We start from the raw sequence: 22,356 nt of genomic DNA on the forward strand, positions 1-22,356 counted from the left end.
CCCGGCCAGGCGGGCGCGGTGCTTGAGCGTCACTGGCGGGAGCAGAGCTGTGGAAGATGGCGTCTGGGTCCGCGGCCACCGGGAAGAGAAAGAACAGCGGCAACCTGGCCGTGCTGACGAGCAAGCGGGAGCCCAGCGTCAAGCTGCAGTACCCGGTGAGCGGCCCCGAGCCGCTCGGTTGGTCCGAGGACAATCGGCTGTCCATCACCACCGGTAAAAACATCTACGTGCTGGAGCAGATCTGCGACATTCACAACAACGGGCTGGACATGGTGATCCAGCGGACCTCGGTGCCGGCGCCCAGCCAGAGCTGCTCGCTTAAGGTAACCTCCCGCCTCGCCTCGTCCGTCTTCCCGCATCCCTTGCAGATCTAAAACTTCCCAAACTAAAACATTTGCGACGTTTTATGTTTTGAAATAAAATGCCTCCCTGAAGAAAAATCTGCGAGTATTTAGACCACGAAAATGTCCCGATTTGCAATTTAAGGTGTTGCGACTGATAGAAACATAGAAAATAGGCGCAGGAGTAGGCCATTTGGCCATTCGAGCCAGCGAGTTCAATATGATCATGCTGATCATCCAAAATCAGTACCCCGTTTCGACTTTCCCCCCCATATCCCTTGATTCCCTTAGCCCTAAGAGCTAAATCTAACTCTTGAATTATTTTGCAGCAGGATCCCTCGTTACAGAAAGTAATATTGAGCAGGAAATGTGATTTTCAGTAAAATTGTTTGGGGCACCATGGAGAGCTCCTTTGCTGCTCTTTGGTCTATTGTCATGAGATCTCTTACATGCACATGAAAAGTCGGATGTAGGCTTGGTTTAATGTTAGATTCCGAAGGCAGCACTTCTTGCAGTGTAGGGTTCTCTCAACTAAGTTAGTCCCATTTGCCCATGTTTGGCCCATATCCCTCTAATCCTTTCTTATTCATGTACCTGTCCAGATGTCTTCTAAATGTTGTTAAAGAACTTTCCTCATCTACCTCTTCTGGCAGCACAGAAAAGTTGCCCCTCGGGTTCCTATTACATCTTGCCCCTCTCACCCTAAACATCAATTCTCTGGTTCGTGATTCCCCTGGCTTGCCGAGTTACCTTAGCACTTTGTGTCTTTTTTTGTAAACCAACATCTGCTCTTCCTTGTGTCTGATAAGTGTAGGCGTTGGGAGTACGTTCCACTTTAGCCACAAACTTACAATTTGGGTATAATGTAGATGAAGTGTCAGAAAAGGTCCTGTTGCACTGCCTAAATCAAAGCAGTTTGTGTCATAGTATTTTATATCTATTTTACATATTTTTAATTTATCCTATTCTTGATAGGACAATTGCATCTACTTTCACATTTGTAGATGGTTATGCATTGAAAGTCCATGTTTACAGGGAATTGGAATAAAGCCGTCTAAACGAATTTCGTGAAACCCCCTTGATCAGTAAATCAGGAAATGTTTATCTCATCAATTCAAATTAGATATGAAATGCATCTCCGCACCCTTGTTCGTTAGATCTTCCTTCCACGGTATTTATTTTGTTACCTCCTTTGAAAAGCCTCGCAGTCCGATTTGCTGAGTTTTTCCATAATTTCTGACAGAAAATATTTATTGAGCCTGTAAAGTGGGAAAGTGTGTTCCATGACACACTGAAAAGGAAAAGGAACATTGCCTAGAACAGAGGATGGTAAGACAACTAGTTGAACAGCTGGAGAGTTCAGCGTGTGTAGAAAGACTTTTCCAAAACTGACGCTGAGTTTTTTCAGCATTTTCTATTTTTGATTCAGATGTCCAATATCTGCAGTTTTTTAAATTTTTCATTTCTCCACATTTCTAAGGGTATGGGGAATTCCCATTTTTTGTTGTGGAAAAGGTTGCAAATATGCACTTGAGACTTGAAATGAATCTCATTCAGGCCAATTATTATTTTTTAATCAATATTTGATGGCAGCAATATGCCCATAAATTGGTTAAAATTAAATTTGATAATATGAATTTACTTTGGACTATGTACTGATATAAAAAAATGTTTTTTTTGTTTCAGGTTGGCTCTCAAGCAGAAGTAAATGAATGCAAGAAGAAGTTCTTGAATAAAAGAGATCCAACACTAAGTCACTCACTAATGATGGACAGGATCTTTAATCCTGAAGGTGGTGCATTGTCACCCTTACGAGGATTTAAATTCACCAGTTGGTCCCCCTTGGGTTGTGATATAAATGGAAGGTGCTTATTGGCATCTTTGACACTGGATAATAGATTGTCCATCCAGGTGAATGTAAATAGGCTGCAGTGGACACCAGCTTTAGATATTACAGAAGTGTACGGTGAAATGTTATACGAGAACAAATATGGACATTTGGATGCAGACTTGGATGAGGAGCTGAAGAATTTCTCGGAATTCCAAAGGAGACACTATATGCAAACTCCTGTCAGAATGGAATGGTCCAGTATTTGCAATACCCAACGTGTAAAAGCCAACAACGAGTGTGAAGATGTGGGTACAGTTCTGTTGGCTGTCCTACTTGAAAATGGTGATGTTGTCATATGGCAGTTTTTGATCCCATTTCATGGCAAAGATTCAATCATTGCATGCAGTACGATTGAATCAGGCATTAATGACCCAAGTGTTCTGTCTTGGTGGGAATATGAGCACGGGAGTCGCAAAATGAGTGGCTTGATTGTTGGTAGCTCCAAAGGACCTGTTAAGATTCTGCCAGTCAACTTGAAATCAGTGAAAGGATACTTTACTCTCAGGCAGCCAGTGGTTCTTTGGCAAGAGATGGATCAGTTACCCGTGCATAATATTAAATGCATATCTCTCTCCCACCCATATCAGAAATGTAGCTGCAGTTTGGTTGTTGCAGCCAGAGGAACGTATGTTTTCTGGTGTCTGTTGTTAATATCCAAAGCAGGACTCAATGTTCACAATTCTCATGTAACTGGCCTCCACACACTTCCCATTGTATCTCTGACTGCGAACAAACAAACCGGGAGTTTCTACACCTGCTCTGTCGATGGAACCATCCAAAAGTTGACTCCAGTCTTCACAGATGTAGCAGTGAAGTTTGACCATGTTTTAATCAAGTTACCAGAGTCAATTGGCTCCGTGAGACTTCATGGAATCTGTCTGAGCCCCAATGATGCTTACATGGCACTTGTGACAGCGGAAGGTATAAATAATGGCCTCCATCCAGCTAGCCGCACGTACCAGGTGCAGTTTATTACATTAAAAACTCCAGAAGAAGCAGCATCTAAGCTTTTGGAATCGTCCATCCACAACCTATTCAAACAGGTGGACTTGCTTGATCTTGTACGCTGGCGAATATTGACAGATAAGTGTATTCCCCCAGACCTTGATGAAGCTTTAGACCATAAGCTCCAGACAAATCCATTAAGCTACCTATGGCGGCTAAAACTTTTCTTTTTAAAGATCTTATTTCAGACATTACAGAAGAATCCCGCTGAAACACTTTGGAGGCCAAATCATCAGGAATCAAAGGTTCTGCTGTGTGATAATTCTGTATTGTTAAATGAAAAAAGTCGACGGCCTGACGAAGCAGAGACAAGTGCAAAGGAAGGTCAATCAAGTCGAGTGCTTGGGTGTCAAGCGGAAGACTCGCCTGTGGACCCAAAAGTAGACAAATCTGAAGAACAAATTCGGGAGAGGATTTCAAGGAAATTGAATGAGATTCAGAGTAGGATTGAAGATGTGGAGCTCCACTTGACTCGTGAACACATGAAAAGAGTCCTTGGCGAAGTGTACCTCCACACCTGGATAACTGAGAACACCAGTATCCCAACCAGGGGCATTTGTGACTTTTTAACTTCTGATACCAGCTACGATGATAGGACAGCTAAGGTAGGACTCGCCTGAACAATCTTTTGCCCCTAATGCTCTCCTCCTCTCCACTCTTGGTCTAACTGCCTGTTACATGCTATGTGATGTTAAATATATAAAGTTAATTCGACTTCAGATGTATTTTGTCTTGTTTAATGGAAAAATAAAATAAGCTAACTTTTATTCCTAAGGTGTTGCCAAGGTTGCTGGACAGGACTACAGAATATCTACAAATAGCTATCATATCATTGGTCCTTATCGAGTGTGACATTTGGGTTTTAAATATCCACTATTATGTTTTGGATTCACAAGCATTGTACATCAAGTTATTTGGCAGTCTCTTAAACTTTGTTGAAATTTGACACAATTTTGGACATTACAAATGCAGACTGGGTTTCTCTGACAATAGGACTCTTCTGGTTATGGCACCAAGTTAGCCAAAGATTGTAAATTCTAATCTCGCATCACGCCATTTTGAATGCAATGAAAAGTGGACTCGCTGCCATCAAAAGTGCATGTTGCAAGGCTCAACTGCAGAGACACAAACGGCAAGATTGTTAAGGGTTTGGGCGCTAGAGGCAGGAAACATGTACCCGATGTTGGGGGAGTCCAGAACCATGGGCCACAGTTTAAGAATAAGGAGTAAGCCATTTAGAACGGAGACGAGGGAACACATTTTCTCACAGAGAGTTGTGAGTCTGTGGAATTCTCTGCCTCAGAGGGCGGTGGAGGCAGCTTCTCTGGATGCTTTCAAGAGAGCTAGATAGGGCTCTTAACAATTGCGGAGTCAGGGGATATGGGGAGAAGGCAGGAACGGGGTACTGATTGGTGATGATCAGCCACGATCACATTGAATGGCGGTGCTGGTTCGAAGGGCTGAATGGCCTACTCCTGCACCTATTGTCTATTGCCATTTGACCAATCGTGTATGTGCCAAAGTTATCATTCTAATCCCATCTTGTAGAACATAGAACAGTACAGCACAGGAACAAGCCCTTTGGCCTACAATGTCCCTGCTGTAGATGTTGCCAGATTAAACAAATCTCCTCTGCCTGCACATGATCCACAACCCTCCATTCCCTGCATATCTATGTACCTACCTCAAAGCCCCTTGAATGCCATTATTGTATCTGCCTCCACCACCACTCTTGACAGGGCAGTCCAAGGCACCCAACACTCTGTGAAGAATCCCACATATCTTTAAATTTTGACCCTCTATTCATTGATATTTCAACCCAAGAAAAATGGCTCTGACTGTCTACCCTGAGGTTCCCCCCTCAGCCTCCGATACTCCTGAGAAAACAATCCAAGTTTGTCCAACCTCTCCTGTAAACGGGCATCATTCAGATAAATCATCTCGCTGAATACCTCCGCTGTCCGCCTTAACCTACCTGATCCCCCGGTTGCTCAGCAGTTTAACTCCCCCTCCCATTCCCAATCTGACCTTTCTGTCCTGGGTCTCCTCCATTGTCAGAGTGAGGCCCAGCACAAATTGGAGGAACAGCACCTCATATTTCGCTTGGGTAGCTTACACCCCAGCGGTATGAACATTGACTTCTCTAACTTCAAATAGCCCTTGCTTACTATATTCTATCTCTGTCCTGACCACTCCCCTGACATTAGTCTGAAGAAGGGTCTCGACCCGAAATGTCACCCATTCCTTCTCTCCAGAGATGTTGCCTGTCCCGCTGAGTTACTCCAGCATTTTGATAAACCTCTTCTGCATCCTTTCCAAAACCTTCCACATCCTTCCTGTAATAGTCAAACATAACTGTACCCAATATTCCAAGTGGAGCCTAACCAAATTCCTATAAACCTGCAACGTGATTTTCTGATCCTTTACTCATTGCGGCAAACAATGAAGGCAAGCATAGCATATGTCTTTACCAGGCTCTCTACTTGTGCTGCACTTTCAGGGAGCAATGGACTTGAACCCAAGATCCCTCTGTACCATTAACTATTTATTTTTCCCTTGCATTCGACCTCTCAAAGTGCAGCACCTTATACTTACTTGTATTAAACTCCATCTGCTATTTCTGTAACTTATTTACACCCTGCTGTATACTTCGACTCATTGCCTTCCTCACCAGTCACATACCTCCATAATAACACACTTCTACCATATCTGCCTTCTATGAGTAAACCAGCTCTAAATCCAAATTACTATGGATATCATGCATCTTAATCTTTTGAATCTGCTTGCCAAGTGATTTTATAAAATGCTGTTCAAAAACACACGAAGGCAAAATGTATTACCCTAATATCGTGGTTCACCTTTGTCATCTCTGCTAAACCCTCAATCAAGTTCATAAGACCTCATGTTATGGACAAAGCAATGCAAACTGTCCCTAATTAGCCTGTTCTCTTCCAAATGCATGTGAATCGTAGCCCAACAAATCCTTTCCAGTGTCTTCCCTACCACTGACGGGAGACTGAACGGCCTATAATTTTCTGGATTATTTATATTTCCTTTCTTAAACAAATGAACAATATTAGCAACTCTCCAGTCCTCCGGGACCTCGCCTGTTACTAAAAAAAGATGCAAAGATCTTGGTCAAGGCTCCCGCAATCTCTCTTGCCTCTCACAATAAACTGAGGTAGATCCCATCAGGCCCAGGGTATTAATCCACCTCAATGCCGTTCAAGAGGCCCAGTATTTCTTCCTCCTTAGTCCCAAACTACCCTAGCATTTTCGTAATGCCCACAATAATTTCACTGTCCTAAAAGACTTCTCCTTGGTTAATACAGATGCAAACTGCTTGTTTAGATCCTCGCCTATATCCTCTTGACTCGTGGCCCAAGTTTCTCCTCTTTATCCTTGAGTGGTCCTACCTTCCTCCTGATTCCCCCATTTTTTTTTTTTTGCATAGGTACAAATCATCAGGATTTTCTTTAATCCCGACACTCCAATACCATTTTGTGGCCCTTTTTGTCTCTTCTAATTGCTCAATGATTTTTTTTCTCCCTGCTGTATGTATGTTCCTCAAAGGTCCAGTCTGATTTCATCTTTACAAACATTACACAGGCTTCCTTTTTCTTTTTTTGTTAAATTTACAACCTCTGGTCATCCAAGTTCCCTTACCTTGTCATACTTATCCCTCCTTACCGCGACATGCCAGTCCTGGTACTTGTAACACAAGGTCTGTAGACCTGCAGGTGACTCATTTTCAAGTGCACGCCCATTTTATATTGGAGAAAAGAGCAGTAATCCCTGACGTTCTGTTACCGAGTTAACGTTAATAAAAATAAAATTTGCCCTTGAAATAGTTTCTGGAAAAAATAGGTGGTCAGTGACACCATACTGTTGTTTAGAACTTGCTGTGCATACTCATGTGCTAAGTCATCTTCGAGTGACTGCCTAAGAAGCAGAAGGCAGCACACATTTCTAGCATACTTCCTATATTGCTCTAAGAATCCTCAATTGGTTATATAGCAACTTTAGATTATTTAAATGATATTGAATACATTATGTAGCTTTTCTTTTCTCCTTAAAATTGACATTGGAAAATTAAATATAGCTTCATCAGCATTGCTAAAAGATGGCCATGTCATTTTTTTCCTGGCACCGTTGCTTTCTAAGCTGCCCCTCAATGACTGAAACATATTTGATCAAACTAGCCAATTATAAGTTAGACATAAACATAAGGAACTGCAGATGCTGGTTTACCAAAATAGACCTCAAAGTGCTTGAGTAAAGCAGTACATCAGGCTTCCATCTTTGGAAAACATGGATAGCCATCAGGTCACAACACTTCATCAAACTGATTGGGGTGGGGGGGAAGCCGGAAGCAGCAGGACACCGCTTGGCATGTGATATGTAGATACAAGTTGCAGATGCTGGTTTACTAAAAAAGACAAAGTGCTGAACTAGTAAGGTGGAGGTGGTACCAAAAATATTGTCAAAAAATTGCTATAGGACAAACGGTGTTTACTCTGCTTGAACCATATCTGTGGAAATATAAATGCATGAACTGTTTCATTATATCTACAAGTACATTTCTACATTATGTAAAGGATATCTTTGAAACTCTAGCAATATTAGCTAGTGGAAGGTATTTGTAACTTAAACCCTTTATCCTAATATGAATAAGTTCAGTCAGTTGCTATACCTTGCAAGCAACTGAATCTTCAATGGGCAGTTAAAGATGGAAGCTCGAATACGAGCTAACACTATTGTTGCAGCTGAAAGAGAATGTGTGGAGACTAGAGGCAATATTGACTATTTGTTTTTTAAATATTATTGCAAAGAAAGCATTGAATTCAGTGGAGTGAAGCTCAGGAGATACATCTGCCTTTGGAGAATGGCAAGCTGCCCAGGCTCACCACTTGCCTCTCCACACTTGCCAAGAGCACATTCTTGATCTTGGATAATGTGCACAACCCAGGGCTGCCTTGCAGCACATGGCCAGTTCTGTTCCTGAACATGCTTGATAGCTGGCAAAGCCACATACAAGGCTTACCAGCTGGCAAAGTGTTTCAAATGTTAGCAAATGTCTGTTGGTTTCAGAAACATTGAAATGCATTCAAGCAGTAAAAGATTGAACTATTGAGTTTTAAATAGTTTTTTTTAAACTGAAAACACAAATATAAGTGAATACATTTGAATTTTTATATACAAATGTTAGTTCAGAAAAAATAAATTGCCTGAAACTTGCCTATCTTCCTCGCAGCCACCTCCTCTCCATTAAAATGAATGGAGCCATTGAACCTATGCCAGGTTAACCTGTTGCACGTTCAGCACCCAGATTTCCCAGTCCAACCGCTGGAAAAACTGCAGGTAGGTGGCGCTCCTTTGCTGAAATCCATTGAGTCCAATGTCAGAGTGCAATTAGAATCACCTTGGGGAGGAATCCATCAAGCATTTTGCAGAAGTGGTTTTCAGTGAGTTGTCATTTTAGCCCTTTCTGAATCGGGTTGTGCACTGTTGATTTATCTGAGATAGGAGTAGGGCCTCATTCAAATGAGTAAAGTGATTTGTCCACAATTACAAATGCCTTGTCAGTTGCAGAATGAGCTTCAGTGATATTGGATGGTTGCCAGTGGTGTCATGGTGGTAGACAATTGAATAGAGAATGGAGAAGTCAAACTCTTTTCTGAGCACTCGAGAAAAAGGTTGACTTTCAAAATAGAATCATTTGCTCTCAATTTTCTGATTTCCAAAGTACTCTGTGTTGGTGCAGCAATTTACTGTTTAAAAAATAAATAAATGGGGTTCTTGTCCTGCACCAGAAAATTAAATCATGCTTTCAAATATCTGTAGCTCAGTAAGGGGCTGCACGGTGGCACAGCGGTAGAGTTGCTGCCTTACAGCGCTTTCAGCGCCAAAGACCCGGGTTCGATCCGGACTGCGGGTGCTGTCTATACGGAGTTTGTATGTTCTCCCCATGACCGTGTGGGTTTTCACCGAGATCTTCGATTTCCTCCCACACTACAAAGACGTACAGGTTTGTAGGTTCATTGGCTTTCTATAAAAATGTAAATTGTCCCTCGTGTGTGCAGGATAGTTAATATTCAGGGATCGCTGGTCGGCACGGACTCAGTGGGCTGAAGGGCCTGTTTCCGTGCCGTATCTCTACACTAAACTGAAAAAAAAGTTATTAAAAATTCAGCCTCTTTTGTGGACTGAAATAATCACTGTTTTTCCATTTTTATTCAATCTCTTGTGCTAAGATTGCCTTGAAGCCCTTCACTGCTGTCTTTAAGCAGCCAGAATACCACATAATATTCAAAGAGCAATCCAGCCAGAATACTGTAATTTGATTATTGCCTCATCCAACTTAGGATGCAGTGTGTATTGTCTTTAATAGTAAGATTAAATGAGAACTTACCAGTTTGAAGTTTGATCTTGATTTTATGAGGAGTTACGATGAGCGATTACGTGAAGAAGGGCCGTCCGTCTGCGTGCGAGTCAATCTTCAAAGCAACGATGTTAAATCACAGATAAAAAGAAGACCTGAGAATAGTAAGATTGTGAAGAAACTAGAACTTCCATATGACCTTGATAGTATGAGGGTGGGAGTGGTGGGTACGTAATCGCTCATCGTAACTCCTCATAAAATCAAGATCAAACTTCAAACTGGTAAGTTCTCGTTTAATCTTACTATTTTACTTCGGAGTCACGTGAGTGACTAAGTGAAGATTTCAAAGCTCTGTGATTTTACGCCGGTTACGAATCCAGGCGTCACACACTGAATGGATTGACCATGGATGTGTGTAATCATTAAAGCATTCAGACATTACGTAGTTAAGTAAAGAAACTGATGCTTTAAATGAAAGAAAAGTTTTACAAAAGTTACCCCTCCCAACCTTGGGGGGGGAAAGTAAGGGACAGAACTTAAAATGGTACGTGCAAACACCCCCAGTCCGGTTATGGGTTTGTTATAAAACCGGTGGACCGTTATTTCATTCGTCCATCCTGCAGCCACTAGGATGTCGTCAAGGGGCACGTCCATAGCTCTTGCTGCCGACGTAGATGCAGCCCTGATGGAGTGAGATTTAACCATATAAATGTTTACTGCTGCTACCGCCATTACCTCTTTTGACCATCTGGAGATGGTTTGAGTTGACACCTTTTGGTGTGTTTTTTTTATGGCTGATGAGGACCGATTGTTCTGAGCCTCTGAGGTTCTCCGTAACTCTCAGATAGTGGTGTTAGTATGTTACCACCCACACAATCATTGGTCCTCTGGATATGCCAAGAACTGGATCTCCATCCCTGGCATTCCTGGCCTGCTCTGTTTATCAGGTTCCTGATTAGGAATGTTATGTTGTTCATATTGGTGGTCATGTAGTCCATCCGTAGCTTTTGCAGTGTCTGGACTCTTTGTCAGCATACCACCTTCAGGGTTAGTTATAGGCGGTCCCCACTGTCAAAGTAGGGTTTGTACCACGCTCACATCCCATGTGTCAGTGTACCTTGGCCTGGAGGTCTTAAATTGTAAATTCCCTTCATGAATTTTGTTGTAAAGGGGTGCGTTCCTATCGAACTGTGCGCTGCTTCCGGCATCAGATTGGAGGAGAGTGCGCCTCTGGCACTATAGATGCACTATAACTTAGTTTGTAGTTATAGTACAGTTGATAGGAACTCCAAGACATCCGTTATCCGAACTGTGTTGTATTTGTTCGGACAGTCCTATGCCTTGAAATGGCCTCCTCAGAATCTGCAGACCAACAAGATATACGTTCATGTAGTGGATGATTGCTCCCTGTAACTGGGTTCACTAGGAGGTCCCTGCTCTTGGGTACAGCCATTACTGGCTGGACTATAATTCCCAAAATTTTTGGGGACCAGGCTCGAGTAGGCCAATCTGGCACTACCAATATGCCTGTGGCTTAGTCTTGCTTGATTTTTGTCAAGCATCGGTTTGTGAGACAAATTGGCGGAAAGCATACATAAACATTCCTCCCCAATTGAGGGAGAAAGCATCCACTGCCTTGCTCCTGGATCCAGCTCGCAGGACACATATCTGGGTAACTAATGGTTAGTCTAGATGCAAACGCATCAACATCTGGTATGCCAAATCGTGTAGTTATTTTGATAAATACTGTCTGATTCAACATCCATTCTGTGTTGTTATTAAACATTCGTGATCGAGCATCTGTCACCGTGTTATATCTACCTGGTAGATTTCCCAAATATTCCTCTCGATACACCAGTGCCAAATGAAGTTCGACAATCTGTCGTAAGATACAGATTTTACACCACCCTTGTTAATGGATATATGCCACCGCAGTGGTGTTATCAATCTGAATTTGAACAAGCACCGGTTGCATATCGCTACAGAGAACCTTGAGTCCATATTGTGCCCCCAACAATTCTGGGTAATTGATTCCATATGTTGGGGAATTACAGACTCCTGCTCATTCCATCTGCCCCCACAGCTTTAGACTGTTGGTGTCTCCCCATCCTTAGCCGCTTGCATAGGTCTGAAGAACCCTCGATGGCTTTCGAGCAAAATTTCCCTGAGCTGTCTCCCATTCGTTATCCACCATAGTTATTCAACAATGGCCTCTGCTGGCAACCCATAGTTTGCCAATTCGACCTGCATGTAATCTGAGTGTTCGTTCCTTTGCTTGCTGTAAGTTCTGGTAATGCAAAGGCCCGTACTGCTGGGAATGCAGCTACTATTTGCCAATTACACTCGCTGTTTGCCTGATAGATGGCTAGTATTTGACTATCAGGTCATTGCAGGCTTTATTAATATTGTTGTTTGCCCCTAGGCAAAGTCACCAACATATTTACTGTTTTTGATAGTAAATTCTAGGTAATCAATTACCCTTGTAGGTGTCAATTTTGATTTAACTGGATGGATGAGGTAACCAATTCTTTCAAACAGGGTTTTGGTTTGCTTGACTGATGCTTCTGCCAATTCTTGGTGACTCCAAAATGAAAATGTCCTCCAAATATGCCATTACTATGTGGTTTTGAGACCTTTGTAGTCCCAGAATTGGTTTCTGTAGTTTAGTCAATAGTTTAGGAGCTGATGTCAACCCATTTGGCAGAGCCATGCCATCCACTTAAACTTCAAATATCTCCTGTTTCTAAAAGTCTGTACTGCACAAATGAGTTAAACCTGGATGAAGTGACATCCTCCATCTGTCACCTGTCCTAGAAGGCAATCCTGCCCAAAATACTGGGCCTGCCTTGAAGACAATTCCGGTCCGAGTTCCAAGTCTGCTTGGAACCTATGTATGTTGTGCAGTAAAAAATAATCACATGTTGTTATCTGTTTTTTAAAACCAGATCTGAAATTCATGTTATTGTCATTTTGAACAAAAACACAAGAGTAAAATTACCAATATGTAACTGGTCCACAATCCCTTGTTTCAATAAACCCAGACCCACCTACCTCCATGGCTACCGGTGGTCTTGTGGTAAGCCCAAAGGCCCCTGCTGCAGGTTCCTTTTCTCTCCTTGATTGGGAGTTGGACTGGTAGGAAGTGTGGATTCCATGTTTCTCCTGACCTCTGCTTGGGTCTTGGTCTGAAAACCTTATCATACTGAGCCTGCCTTGTCGGACAATTCTGGCCATAATTCTGAGTCTGCCTTGAAAGACGACTCTGATCATATTTCCGTGCCCAGCTTTCAAGCTACCACCGGCTTCAGTGAACTGCTTACCCCCTATGGAGGTGTGGGGTGTGTTGTCGCCTACTGATGAAGTTTGCTTGTCGTTGGTACCTTGATTGGTCCGACAGTTTTTGCTTCCTTCTTCTGGTCTTACCTGAAGAGAGGATTCGGCGGCTGGTTTCTCCAAAGTCACCCTGATAGCGCTGTTCCCTTGCCGGCATTTGTGCGGATATTCTGCCAACTGCTGTCTCTTGAGGCCATATGCATGTGCTTCAGTATGTTCATACTTTAATTCGAGATCAGTTACCTACTGATCTCGAAACCAAATTTCGTTTGAACGTTATGTGAGGTTCAAATGACAAATGAATTGTATTGTATAGTATTGTAATACTCCGCCACTTCAACCTGGACTTCCACTGTTACGCTGACGACACCCGGTTCTGCCTTGGCACCGAATCCCCCCACGGCCCCCCCCTCTCCCATGTCAACTCCTGTTTGTCAGCTGTGGAAACCTGGATGCAACATGATTTCCTCGGACTCGGCAGCGATGGGACAGAATTCCTCCTCATAGGCTCCAAGGCCACACTCAGCAGGATCAATGGCCCCACTCTCACCATCGACGGCACCACTGTCTCCCCATCTCCCCAGGCCCGCAACCTTGGCGTGATCTTTGATTCCGCCCTCTCCCTTGAGCCTCACATCCGCCATGTCATTAAAACCTCCTTCTTTCATCTCTGCAACATCGCCAAACTCAGACCCTCTCTCACACCTCCCGCTGCTGAAGGACTCATCCATGCCTTCGTCTCCTCCCGACTGGACTACTGCAACTCACTTCTCCTTGGCATCAGCTCCACCTACATCAACCGACTCCAGCTGGTCCAGAGCGCGGCCGCCCGACTCATCGCCCACACCGGGTCCTGGCATCACATCGCTCCAGTCCTCGGGCAACTTCACTGGCTTCCCATCTCCCACCGGATCAACTACAAAATCCTGATCCTCACCTACGGAGCCCTCCACCATCTGGTCCCCCCCCATGTCTCGCTGGCCTCCTCTCCCCCTGCCATCCCTCACGGTCCCTCAGATCCACATCGGCCGGTCTCCTCCCCATCCACAGGTCCAACCTTCGCAGTTTTGGGGACAGAGCCTTCTCCAGGGCAGCTCCCAGGCTCTGGAACTCCCTCCCCCAGCTGATCCGCAATTCCGTGTCCCTCGCCATCTTCCATGTCCCACCTCGAGACCCATCTCTTCACCTCTGCCTATCCTTGGCCACACGTCCCCCTCCCTTTTCATCTGTGCATTAATTGCCTCATATTGTGTTTTGTATTGAATTCTGTCTTTACTTTGTATACTAGTCATGTCTCTACTATTTATTTCATTCCCCTTACATGTTTTTCCTCTACCTGCTAAATTTTTGTAAGGTGTCCTTGAGACTCTTGAAAGGCGCCCATAAATAAAATTTATTATTATTATTATTATTATTATTGTAATTCGAGATCAGTTACCTACTGATCACTCACACTCCTCTCCATTGAGAATGAGATTTGTAGGTAGCCCTGAAAACAGGTGCTGCCGCAGGCCCCTGAGGATACCTGCGCTGACATGGCCCCTCCAGCGGGCCTAAATGAGATTCTTGCTTTGGGTCAGACTGAAACTGACCGTGAATGCTCCTCTCCTCAGAGCAGGAGACATTTTCTAGATCTCTATCCAGGGAAGCACCCAGTGGAACCTGGATGATTGCAGAAGTATTCTTTTCTTTTGTGCTTATTATTTATTTTATGTAAAGTTTTTTGGTGCAAGTTAACTTAAACAGTGCTATATTGGGACGACAGATGGCACAATGGGCTAAGTGTTCGGCTGGCAACCGGAAGGTAGCCGGTTCGAATCCCGCTTGGAGTGCATACTGTCGTTGTGTCCTTGGGCAAGACACTTCACCCACCTTTGCCTGTGTGTGAATGTGTGTGAGTGATTGGTGGTAGTCGGAGGGGCCGTAGGCGCAGATTGGCAGCCACGCTTCCGTCAGTCTGCCCCAGGGCAGCTGTGGCTACAGAAGTAGCTTACCACCACCGAGTGTGACTGAGGAGTGAATGAATAATATGATGTAAAGCGCCTTGAGTATTAGAAAGGCGCTATATAAATCCCATCCATTATTATTATTATTATATAAGTAAAAGTTACTTACTTACTTCCTTTCTTCTGCTTGTCCCTGGGCAGGTTTCCCCCCCCCCCCCCTGCTTTTGTACTCCGATTCAGAGTAGTTTCTTCCATATGTACTTCCCCCTCCAATGGGGAAGACATTGGGTTGCCCCTTTATGCGAGGCTCCCGGTACTGCCTGCTGCTGTAGGCCCCGGGCTGACACAGCTCTCTCCTTAGAGCAGGTCATTGTTGGAGCAACTTCTCCAAAAGTTGCTCCTATGTGGGAGAGTCGTCCTCAGACGCTCTCCGTTGAGGGAGGGTATCCCTTTCCCTCCCCGGACTCTTCTGAGTCAACGGGTTGTTTGACTTGCGGGTGGATTTTCCCGTACTGCAGGACCACCAACGGAGCTCTCCTCCTGCACCAAGTCTCCTGCCGGTTCAGCTGCCGGCGCTGTGTCGGGAAACACCGTCGCCCGCTACTGGGAAATGCTGCGGTCTTCGGCAGCCGACTTCCCCGCGGACCGTCTCCTCGACATCTGGGCCCTGAAACTACAAAAAGTTTCAAGCCCGAAAGAACGCAGGTAAGTGATTCAACTTTCCTTACCTGCCCATCCTAACGGCCTGGGAGGACGCAGTGCCTCTCCAGTCCGTCGCGCGTTGCGTTCAGACGTAATGACGCGCACGCAGACGGACGGCCCTTCTTCACGTAGTCACTCACGTGACTCCGAAGTAAAATCATTGTTCTGCATTAACTGGACTATTTTACCTTTCAAGTTGCCTAACATCTATTGTTTAAAACACTATATACAAATATAAAAACGTTGCAAATGCAAGTAACTGTGCATATTCCTTGGCGGTTACTTTGTCTTATCCAATGCACACATCTCTCTGATCTAGGTAGTGAGATAAGACACCCCTTGTGTGTACCAACACATTCTCCAGCACTAGTGCTATTTTGCCACAATGTCTGAAGCTTGTGAAATTACACACAATTCTAACTTCCTAACGTTTACTTAAAAGCAGTGCATTTTATTGGCCAATCAATTAGATGTGGAAGAGAGGAGGGGGATGGTGGTGGAGGAGGGGGAAGGGGTGGAGGAGGGGGAAGGGGGTAGAGGAGGGGGAAGGGGGGTGAAGGTGGAGGAGCGGTGGTGGAAGGGAGGAGAGGGGGTGGGAGGGGGGGTGGGTAGGAGGAGGGGGGGAGGGTGTGTGTGTGTGTGGTTTAGCTTCGACACAAGAGTATAACTGCAATATTTCTGTGTCATTTGATCCAACTGCATGAACATTGCTAAACTTCTGCAATTTATATGATTAATCAACAAACGACTCAATTTTTTTAATGGTTTGCCTGAAATGGGTCAAATTGGTAAAAAGGTCAAAAGATCTCATGCAAATTAAATCTGGTACATATTGATCTTTTGCATTGGCATAAAAAACCATAGCCCACGAACTGACCATTCCAGTTTGAATTAATCATCGTTAAGAAATTATACATTTGCCTGGCCATGGAGTCTTGTAAATGAAAACAATTTTTATGCATGAGGATATCAAATAGTAAACATTTTAAAAGATTACATTTATGAAGAAAATGACTATACCAGCTACTAAACGGTTCTTTATATTAGTTTTGGTCTCCTGCTGCAGGAAAGATATGAAGGTTTTGGAAAAGCTGCTCTTGTTATGAAGGCCAACATGCCATTTGCTTTCTTCACTGCCTGCTGCACCTTGTTTCTGTATAATTTGCTCAGTCTTAAAATCTCATTGCAGGTAGTGAATGAGGGTTATTTTCTTTACAAAAGACTTGTTTTTAGTTGTCCACACCAGCCTGTTAACTCTGTTTCTCCCTCTCTCTCCATGAATGCTGTCTGATCACCTGAATGCTTCAAGTATTCTGTTTTTATTTCAGATTACTGGGACCTGTAACATTTTACTTTTGCATAAGAAGCATAGCCTTTTCTTGCCGTTCTGAAAACTAGTTCTATTTATTATTGCTGTCTGCTGATATATGAAGTGACCTAAAAAATTAAATGTTGAATTATAAAATGATATGTTCTTGATGTTCTAACTGCTTGATATCATTTTTTCCTGTTGGATATAGGTTTTGATTTCGCATAATTTGAAGAAATTGACCAAACAGACGTTTCCTGAGCACTGCTCTCTCTGTAAAGAGGTTCTGCCGTTTACAGATCGCCGCAAGGCAGTCTGCCCCAATGGACACATTTGGCACAGGTAATCACTGCCTGCAGCCAGGCTGTAGATGCATGTTGTGCATCCTGTAAGGGGAGGGGCGGGGAAACTGGCCATGAACTGGTCTTGTGTGCAAGTCTAAGAGTCAAGAGTATTTCTTGTCATATGTACCAGAAATTATCTGGAACAATGAAATTCTTGCAGACACTAAGAAATTTCATTGTTTCGGTACATGCGTCTTTTGTGCAGTTAAATTCATGCCAATAAAATTCCTGCAATCGTGTAACCTTCTTTAAAGATATACAAGGCAACAATGTGATTTTGCAGCTTTTGGAGATGTTAAATTGCATCCAAACATGTCTTTCATGCGGCAATACTGGCTGCAACTGGTGTAAATTATACAGGCAGGTGGAACAGTAAGTTGTTGCATCAGTACAGTCCAACCTATTTCTCTGTGCAGATGTATATTGACGTACCACGCGTGTCAGAGTCTGACGTATCGCAGATGTTTGCTACATGACAGCATTGCTCGACAGCAGTTGCCTTCAGGTAAGCTACTGATGAAGGAAAAAATCAAACCAACTCATTTTTTTGCTTTCCGAAATGTCATAAATGCAAAAAGGTGAGCTTGAATATTGTATTGTGAGGGGGCATGTGGATGGAGCTCGCTGGAGCTCACTGGCGGTTGCAATAGTGGACATTTTTATCACCCGATTGTTGTGTGGCCACCTTTCTGTATGAAATTTAAAGTGGCATCGATATTTAGATCACTTCAATTTATTGAACTTGAAGGAAAATAATTGCTCATTCAAATGGTGGTTCCAAATAAACTCTTACAAGCAAATGAAATGAATAAATATGGTAGAATAGCTGCCAATAGAATCTCGGTCTGAGGAAGGGTCCCGCCCCAAAACATCATCTATCCATGTTATTCAGAGATGTTGCCTGATCTGCCGAGTTACTCCAGCAGTCTTTATTTGCCAATAGAATTGTGTGCAGCCTGCTCCACTTCATGCAGAATTGCAGCACTCATTTGTGTTGGTCTGTCAAAAATAGATTTGTGTGTTCCAGACCGCACTCAATGCTCGTGTCCGCAAATGTAATTGCTAGAATTCCTGTTCTGTTTCAGCTGGGCCATAGGAAGCACTTTATCTCCACATGACAAACTTAATTCAAGCAACATATTAAAGGCCAATGATTGTGCTTCACTGACACAATTATTCATCACATTTTCAAAAAAGCTCCCCACAGAATGGTGGTCCAAATTAGTGTATGTGCATAAAGCAAAAATTTGGGTAGATTTTTTTTTTTTTTTCTTGAGACCCAAGCTGTCAAGTGAATTTTTTTCTTCAAGTGAAATTCCATGATCAGTTTCATGCACGCAGAAGCATTTTAGAAAGTATGTTTTGTATTGCTGTGATATTTTAGAGACAGAAAGTCATGCAGCATGGAATCAGGTTCTTCGGCCCAACATTCCCTTGTCGACCAAGATGCCCCATCAGTGTTTGCCCCACTTGCTGTGTTTGGCCCATATCTCTCTAAAGCTTTCCTATCCGTGTACCTGTCAATATAGTACAAAACAATACAATAATACTTAATTAGCCAAGTTTGTTTTGCAACATACGAGGAATTTCATTTGCCAAGACAGTCATACAAATAAAAACCAACGGAACATTTTAAATACATTTTAACGTAAACATCCACCACAGTGACTCCTCCACATTCCACACTGTGATGGAAGGCAAAAAAAAGTTCAATCTCTTCACCTTGGTCTTCCCCGGTCGGGAGCCTCAAGCCTTCCGTTGACGGGACGATCTTGACTCCCGTAGCCGGCGGCGTTTGGTCCCCACCACGTCGGGGCGATCAAGCTCCCGCATCGGGGGGAGTTGTCTGCCCCCTGTGCCATGCCATCGGACCCCGGGTCGGGGCTGGTCAAACCTTCTCCGTCGTTGGAGCTCCCGACATCTACAGTCTCTACCCGAGACTGCGAGCTCTCGATGGTAAAGTCCGCAGGCATAGACATCGTTGGAGCGATCCCAGGCAAGGGATTGGCTCCGATATTAAGACCACGCCCTGCGGTAGGGCTCAAAGTCAGTCCGAGCAGGCCTCCAGCTCCAGGATGTTAGGCTGCGGTGCGACCGGAGATACGATCTGGAAAATAATCACATCTCCGGCAAGGTACGAGATTGGAAAAAAGTTTTCCCTGACACCCCCACCCCAGTAAAGTAAGTAAAATAAAGTAAATTTATTTATATAGCACGTTTAAATCAACTCGCGTTGAGACCAAAGTGCTTTACATAGAAAAAAAAATTATTAAGCTTCCGTACATCCATAGAAAAATTAAAATTAAGAAAAATGACACAACATATTGTATAATTCAACACAAACGTCCCCCCACAACAGAATAAAAAATTTCCACTGTGGGGAAAGGCATCAGAAAGTTCAGTCCTCTCCCTCTGTGATCACCCGAGGTCGGGGCCTATTTGTGGCCTCCGCAGCCAGTCCGATGTTTTCAGGCCCTCTTGCCAGAAAGCTGGAATGCCGGCATCGGTTGAACACTCCTTGGCGGCTTGGAAATGTCTGGAGCGGCCGCTTCCTCCCCGGAGACCGCGGCACCCGAAGTCTTCAGACCGCGCTGGTTGGAGCTCCGACTCTGGTGATCTCGAATCCCAGGCTCCGCGGTGTTTAAATCCAGCGCCGCCTGCGACTGGACGCTCCGCAGCCACAGCTCCTCGGATGTTGGTCGGCGGTCACAGTACTCCGGAGCTTACCGCACGGTGACCCGGTAAGGCATCACCCACTCCGTGTTGGTGTCCCAGCGCTGCACCGCCGCCGAAGCTGTAGTCCCGGCCGATCCCGACAGGAAACGCTGCAACAGTCTGATGGTAGGCCGCGAGGAAGGGGCGAAGAAGCAGCTCGGAGGGAAACCGCCTCTCCGACCAGGTAGGGACCAGGAAAAGTTTCCCCCTTCCCCTCCCCCCACCCACCACATAAAAGAAGACCTCCAACAAACATTTTGTAGTAACAGGACTAAAAATAAAAATAAAAAAGGGTGAAAGGACGGACTGCAGGCAGAGCAGCCATACACAACGGTGCCCCACTCCTGCAGTCCGCCATCAGACACCCCACATAAAACAAACCGGAGAACATTTACACAAACTTTTTAAACACACTAAAAATAACAAAAAACAGACAGACTGGATAGAAGATGGAGGATTTTTTTAAATTTCAAACCACTTGACATTTTATTTGATCAGCAATGTTATCTTTGAAAATTAAGAGTTTTTTTCTCATTCCAGATCCTGACTGGATAAAGCGCCTGCTTCAGAATCCTTGTACGTACTGTGACTCTCCTCTCTTCTGACAAAGTTACATATTATGGACAAAGGGAGATCTGAGCACACTTTTGTGTCTTAAATTTAGAATTGAGAAGATAATGCATGAAATATTTACCCTGCTGTCAAGGGTATTGGCGTATTCCACGATAGTATTGTTCTCTCTCTAAAGGCATCCAGAGATGAAGCTCTCTGCTTCTGAGGCACGAGAGGAAAGGTGGAGGATTCTTGGCATCGTGCTCATCATTTCAGCGGACATGGTCTTCCTCATCCACTCGCATTATTTTGAAGTAGAAAATTAATGTAAATGATTGCTATAGTTGGAAAAAACCCAGTAGGTTGAGACAATTTAAAGTAGAGTTCAGTATACATTAGCGACACAGTGGTGCTGGTTTCCAAAAGGGACGGTGGCGGACGCACCACACACCTCTGTCCACCAGTTCCTGCGGACATCCGCCACTGGAAGTATAGGATTTTGGTGTGTGTGCTTTATCATCATTCCTTACAATCCTATGTACGACAGTGATCGCAACTTCTACTGAAGTGTGGATGGCCGTTGGCTCGATAGAAGCTCATCTGCCCTTTGACAGGTCTTGTTTTTGGTTCTGCTGGGGGTCCACAGCCCCCTCCTCACCTGGTAAACCAGGTGGGGAGACGGTTTAGTCGCCGTCTATCCGACCATGGAGCAGGTAGCACGGGATTACATGGTCCCTGTGGCGGGGGGGGGATCTCCCCCCCGACCTGACCTGCAAATACAAATAACAAGGAATATCTGAAGTAAAATAACACGTGAAGTTTTCACATAATGAATTGAAATAATGAAGTTAATCTGTTCTTGCCTACTATTGCATCTGCAAGAATTGTTACATTTGACTCTAAAACTGTCTTTGAGAACAATGCAGAAAGGAAACTTTATATTTCCCCATTAGAGGGTGTGAATAAAATGTAATGCATTTGGGAAATTGTGCTCAATCCAAGGTTGCAAGTTCTGACTGTTGATGAATGACACAAAATCAGGCCCTGGAACTGTAATCGATGGTGGTGGAGTGGGGATGACAGTAGGGCGAGGAGGATCGTGCTGGACTTTGGCAAGTAGCAGCTGTAAAGTGACCCCGTTTTTGAAACATAAGGCGGGAGAAATGAAATACCTTAACACACTATTTGCCTTCAGAGGATCTGTTCCTGACAATTGGTCACTAGCTTGAAAGGGTCCATTTGACTTTTTTATTTGTCATCAATTAAAGTATGGTTTCATATTTTAAAGTTTTTTTACTTTTGTTTCATGACTACATTTGTGAACACAATTTAAGACTTCGTAAACTACTTTTCGTACAATAAAAAATGTTTTCTCAATAAACCTGTTACTTTTTGGATAAAATGTATCATCTTATAAAATATAAATGTAAAATCTTGGGCATCCTGTATGGTTTCTTTTCTTAAAACTGCCTGAGCATGGAATGGTGCACAGTAACGGTATTGCTATTTTTCAATTGTTTAAAACTTCGTACCACTCATTTGGAAGAAAAAAGCGGCACTTGCACACACTTCAGCCTCCACCATTCCAGAGACACCAATCCTAGTTTGTCCAAACTTGCTTTATAGCTAATATTCTCTAATCCATGCAGCAGCCGGTTAAATCTCTTCTGTACCTTCTTCAAGGCCTTCACACAATACTCCAAATGGGGCCTAATTAAAGTCCTATAACAGTTCATCCTGATTCTTCAACTCAATGCCCCACCATACAAAGCATACTATTTTATCTTTACCACTATCTACTTCTGTTGCCACTTTCAGAGAGCTATGGACTTAGAC

At 43.8% G+C, this 22,356-nt stretch overlaps 1 protein-coding gene across 3 annotated transcripts; it reads left to right on the forward strand.

Moving 5' to 3' along the window:
• The first annotated feature begins 15 nt into the window (after positions 1-15).
• gtf3c4 (general transcription factor IIIC subunit 4) lies at positions 16-21,963 on the forward strand. Of its 3 annotated transcripts, XM_033049095.1 has the most exons (5): positions 16-323; positions 2,028-3,842; positions 17,121-17,251; positions 17,670-17,758; positions 20,509-21,963. In XM_033049095.1, the coding sequence occupies exons 1-5, from the start codon at positions 57-59 to the stop codon at positions 20,571-20,573; spliced, it is 2,367 nt and encodes a 788-aa protein (XP_032904986.1). In that variant the 5' UTR covers positions 16-56; the 3' UTR covers positions 20,574-21,963. The 3 variants fall into 3 exon arrangements, 2 of the variants coding, with proteins under 2 accessions (XP_032904986.1, XP_032904988.1); XR_004416661.1 differs by lacking the exons at positions 17,670-17,758; positions 20,509-21,963 and adding an exon at positions 8,492-8,598 and having other exon boundaries at positions 42-323; positions 17,121-17,238; XM_033049097.1 differs by lacking the exon at positions 17,670-17,758 and having other exon boundaries at positions 42-323; positions 20,509-21,120.
• The last annotated feature ends 393 nt before the right edge of the window (positions 21,964-22,356 follow it).

The sequence above is a fragment of the Amblyraja radiata genome, chromosome 32 (genome assembly GCF_010909765.2).
Source record: "Amblyraja radiata isolate CabotCenter1 chromosome 32, sAmbRad1.1.pri, whole genome shotgun sequence".
Lineage (NCBI taxonomy): Eukaryota > Metazoa > Chordata > Chondrichthyes > Rajiformes > Rajidae > Amblyraja > Amblyraja radiata.

Excerpts from the sequence above, each read along its gene's own strand:
- gtf3c4 (XM_033049095.1), top strand. The coding sequence starts at position 57 with ATGGCGTCTGGGTCCGCGGCCACCGGGAAGAGAAAGAACAGCGGCAAC. Across the intron at positions 3,843-17,120 it reads ACGATGATAGGACAGCTAAG|GTTTTGATTTCGCATAATTT; the intron begins GTAGGACTCGCC and ends TGTTGGATATAG. Across the intron at positions 17,252-17,669 it reads AATGGACACATTTGGCACAG|ATGTATATTGACGTACCACG; the intron begins GTAATCACTGCC and ends TTCTCTGTGCAG.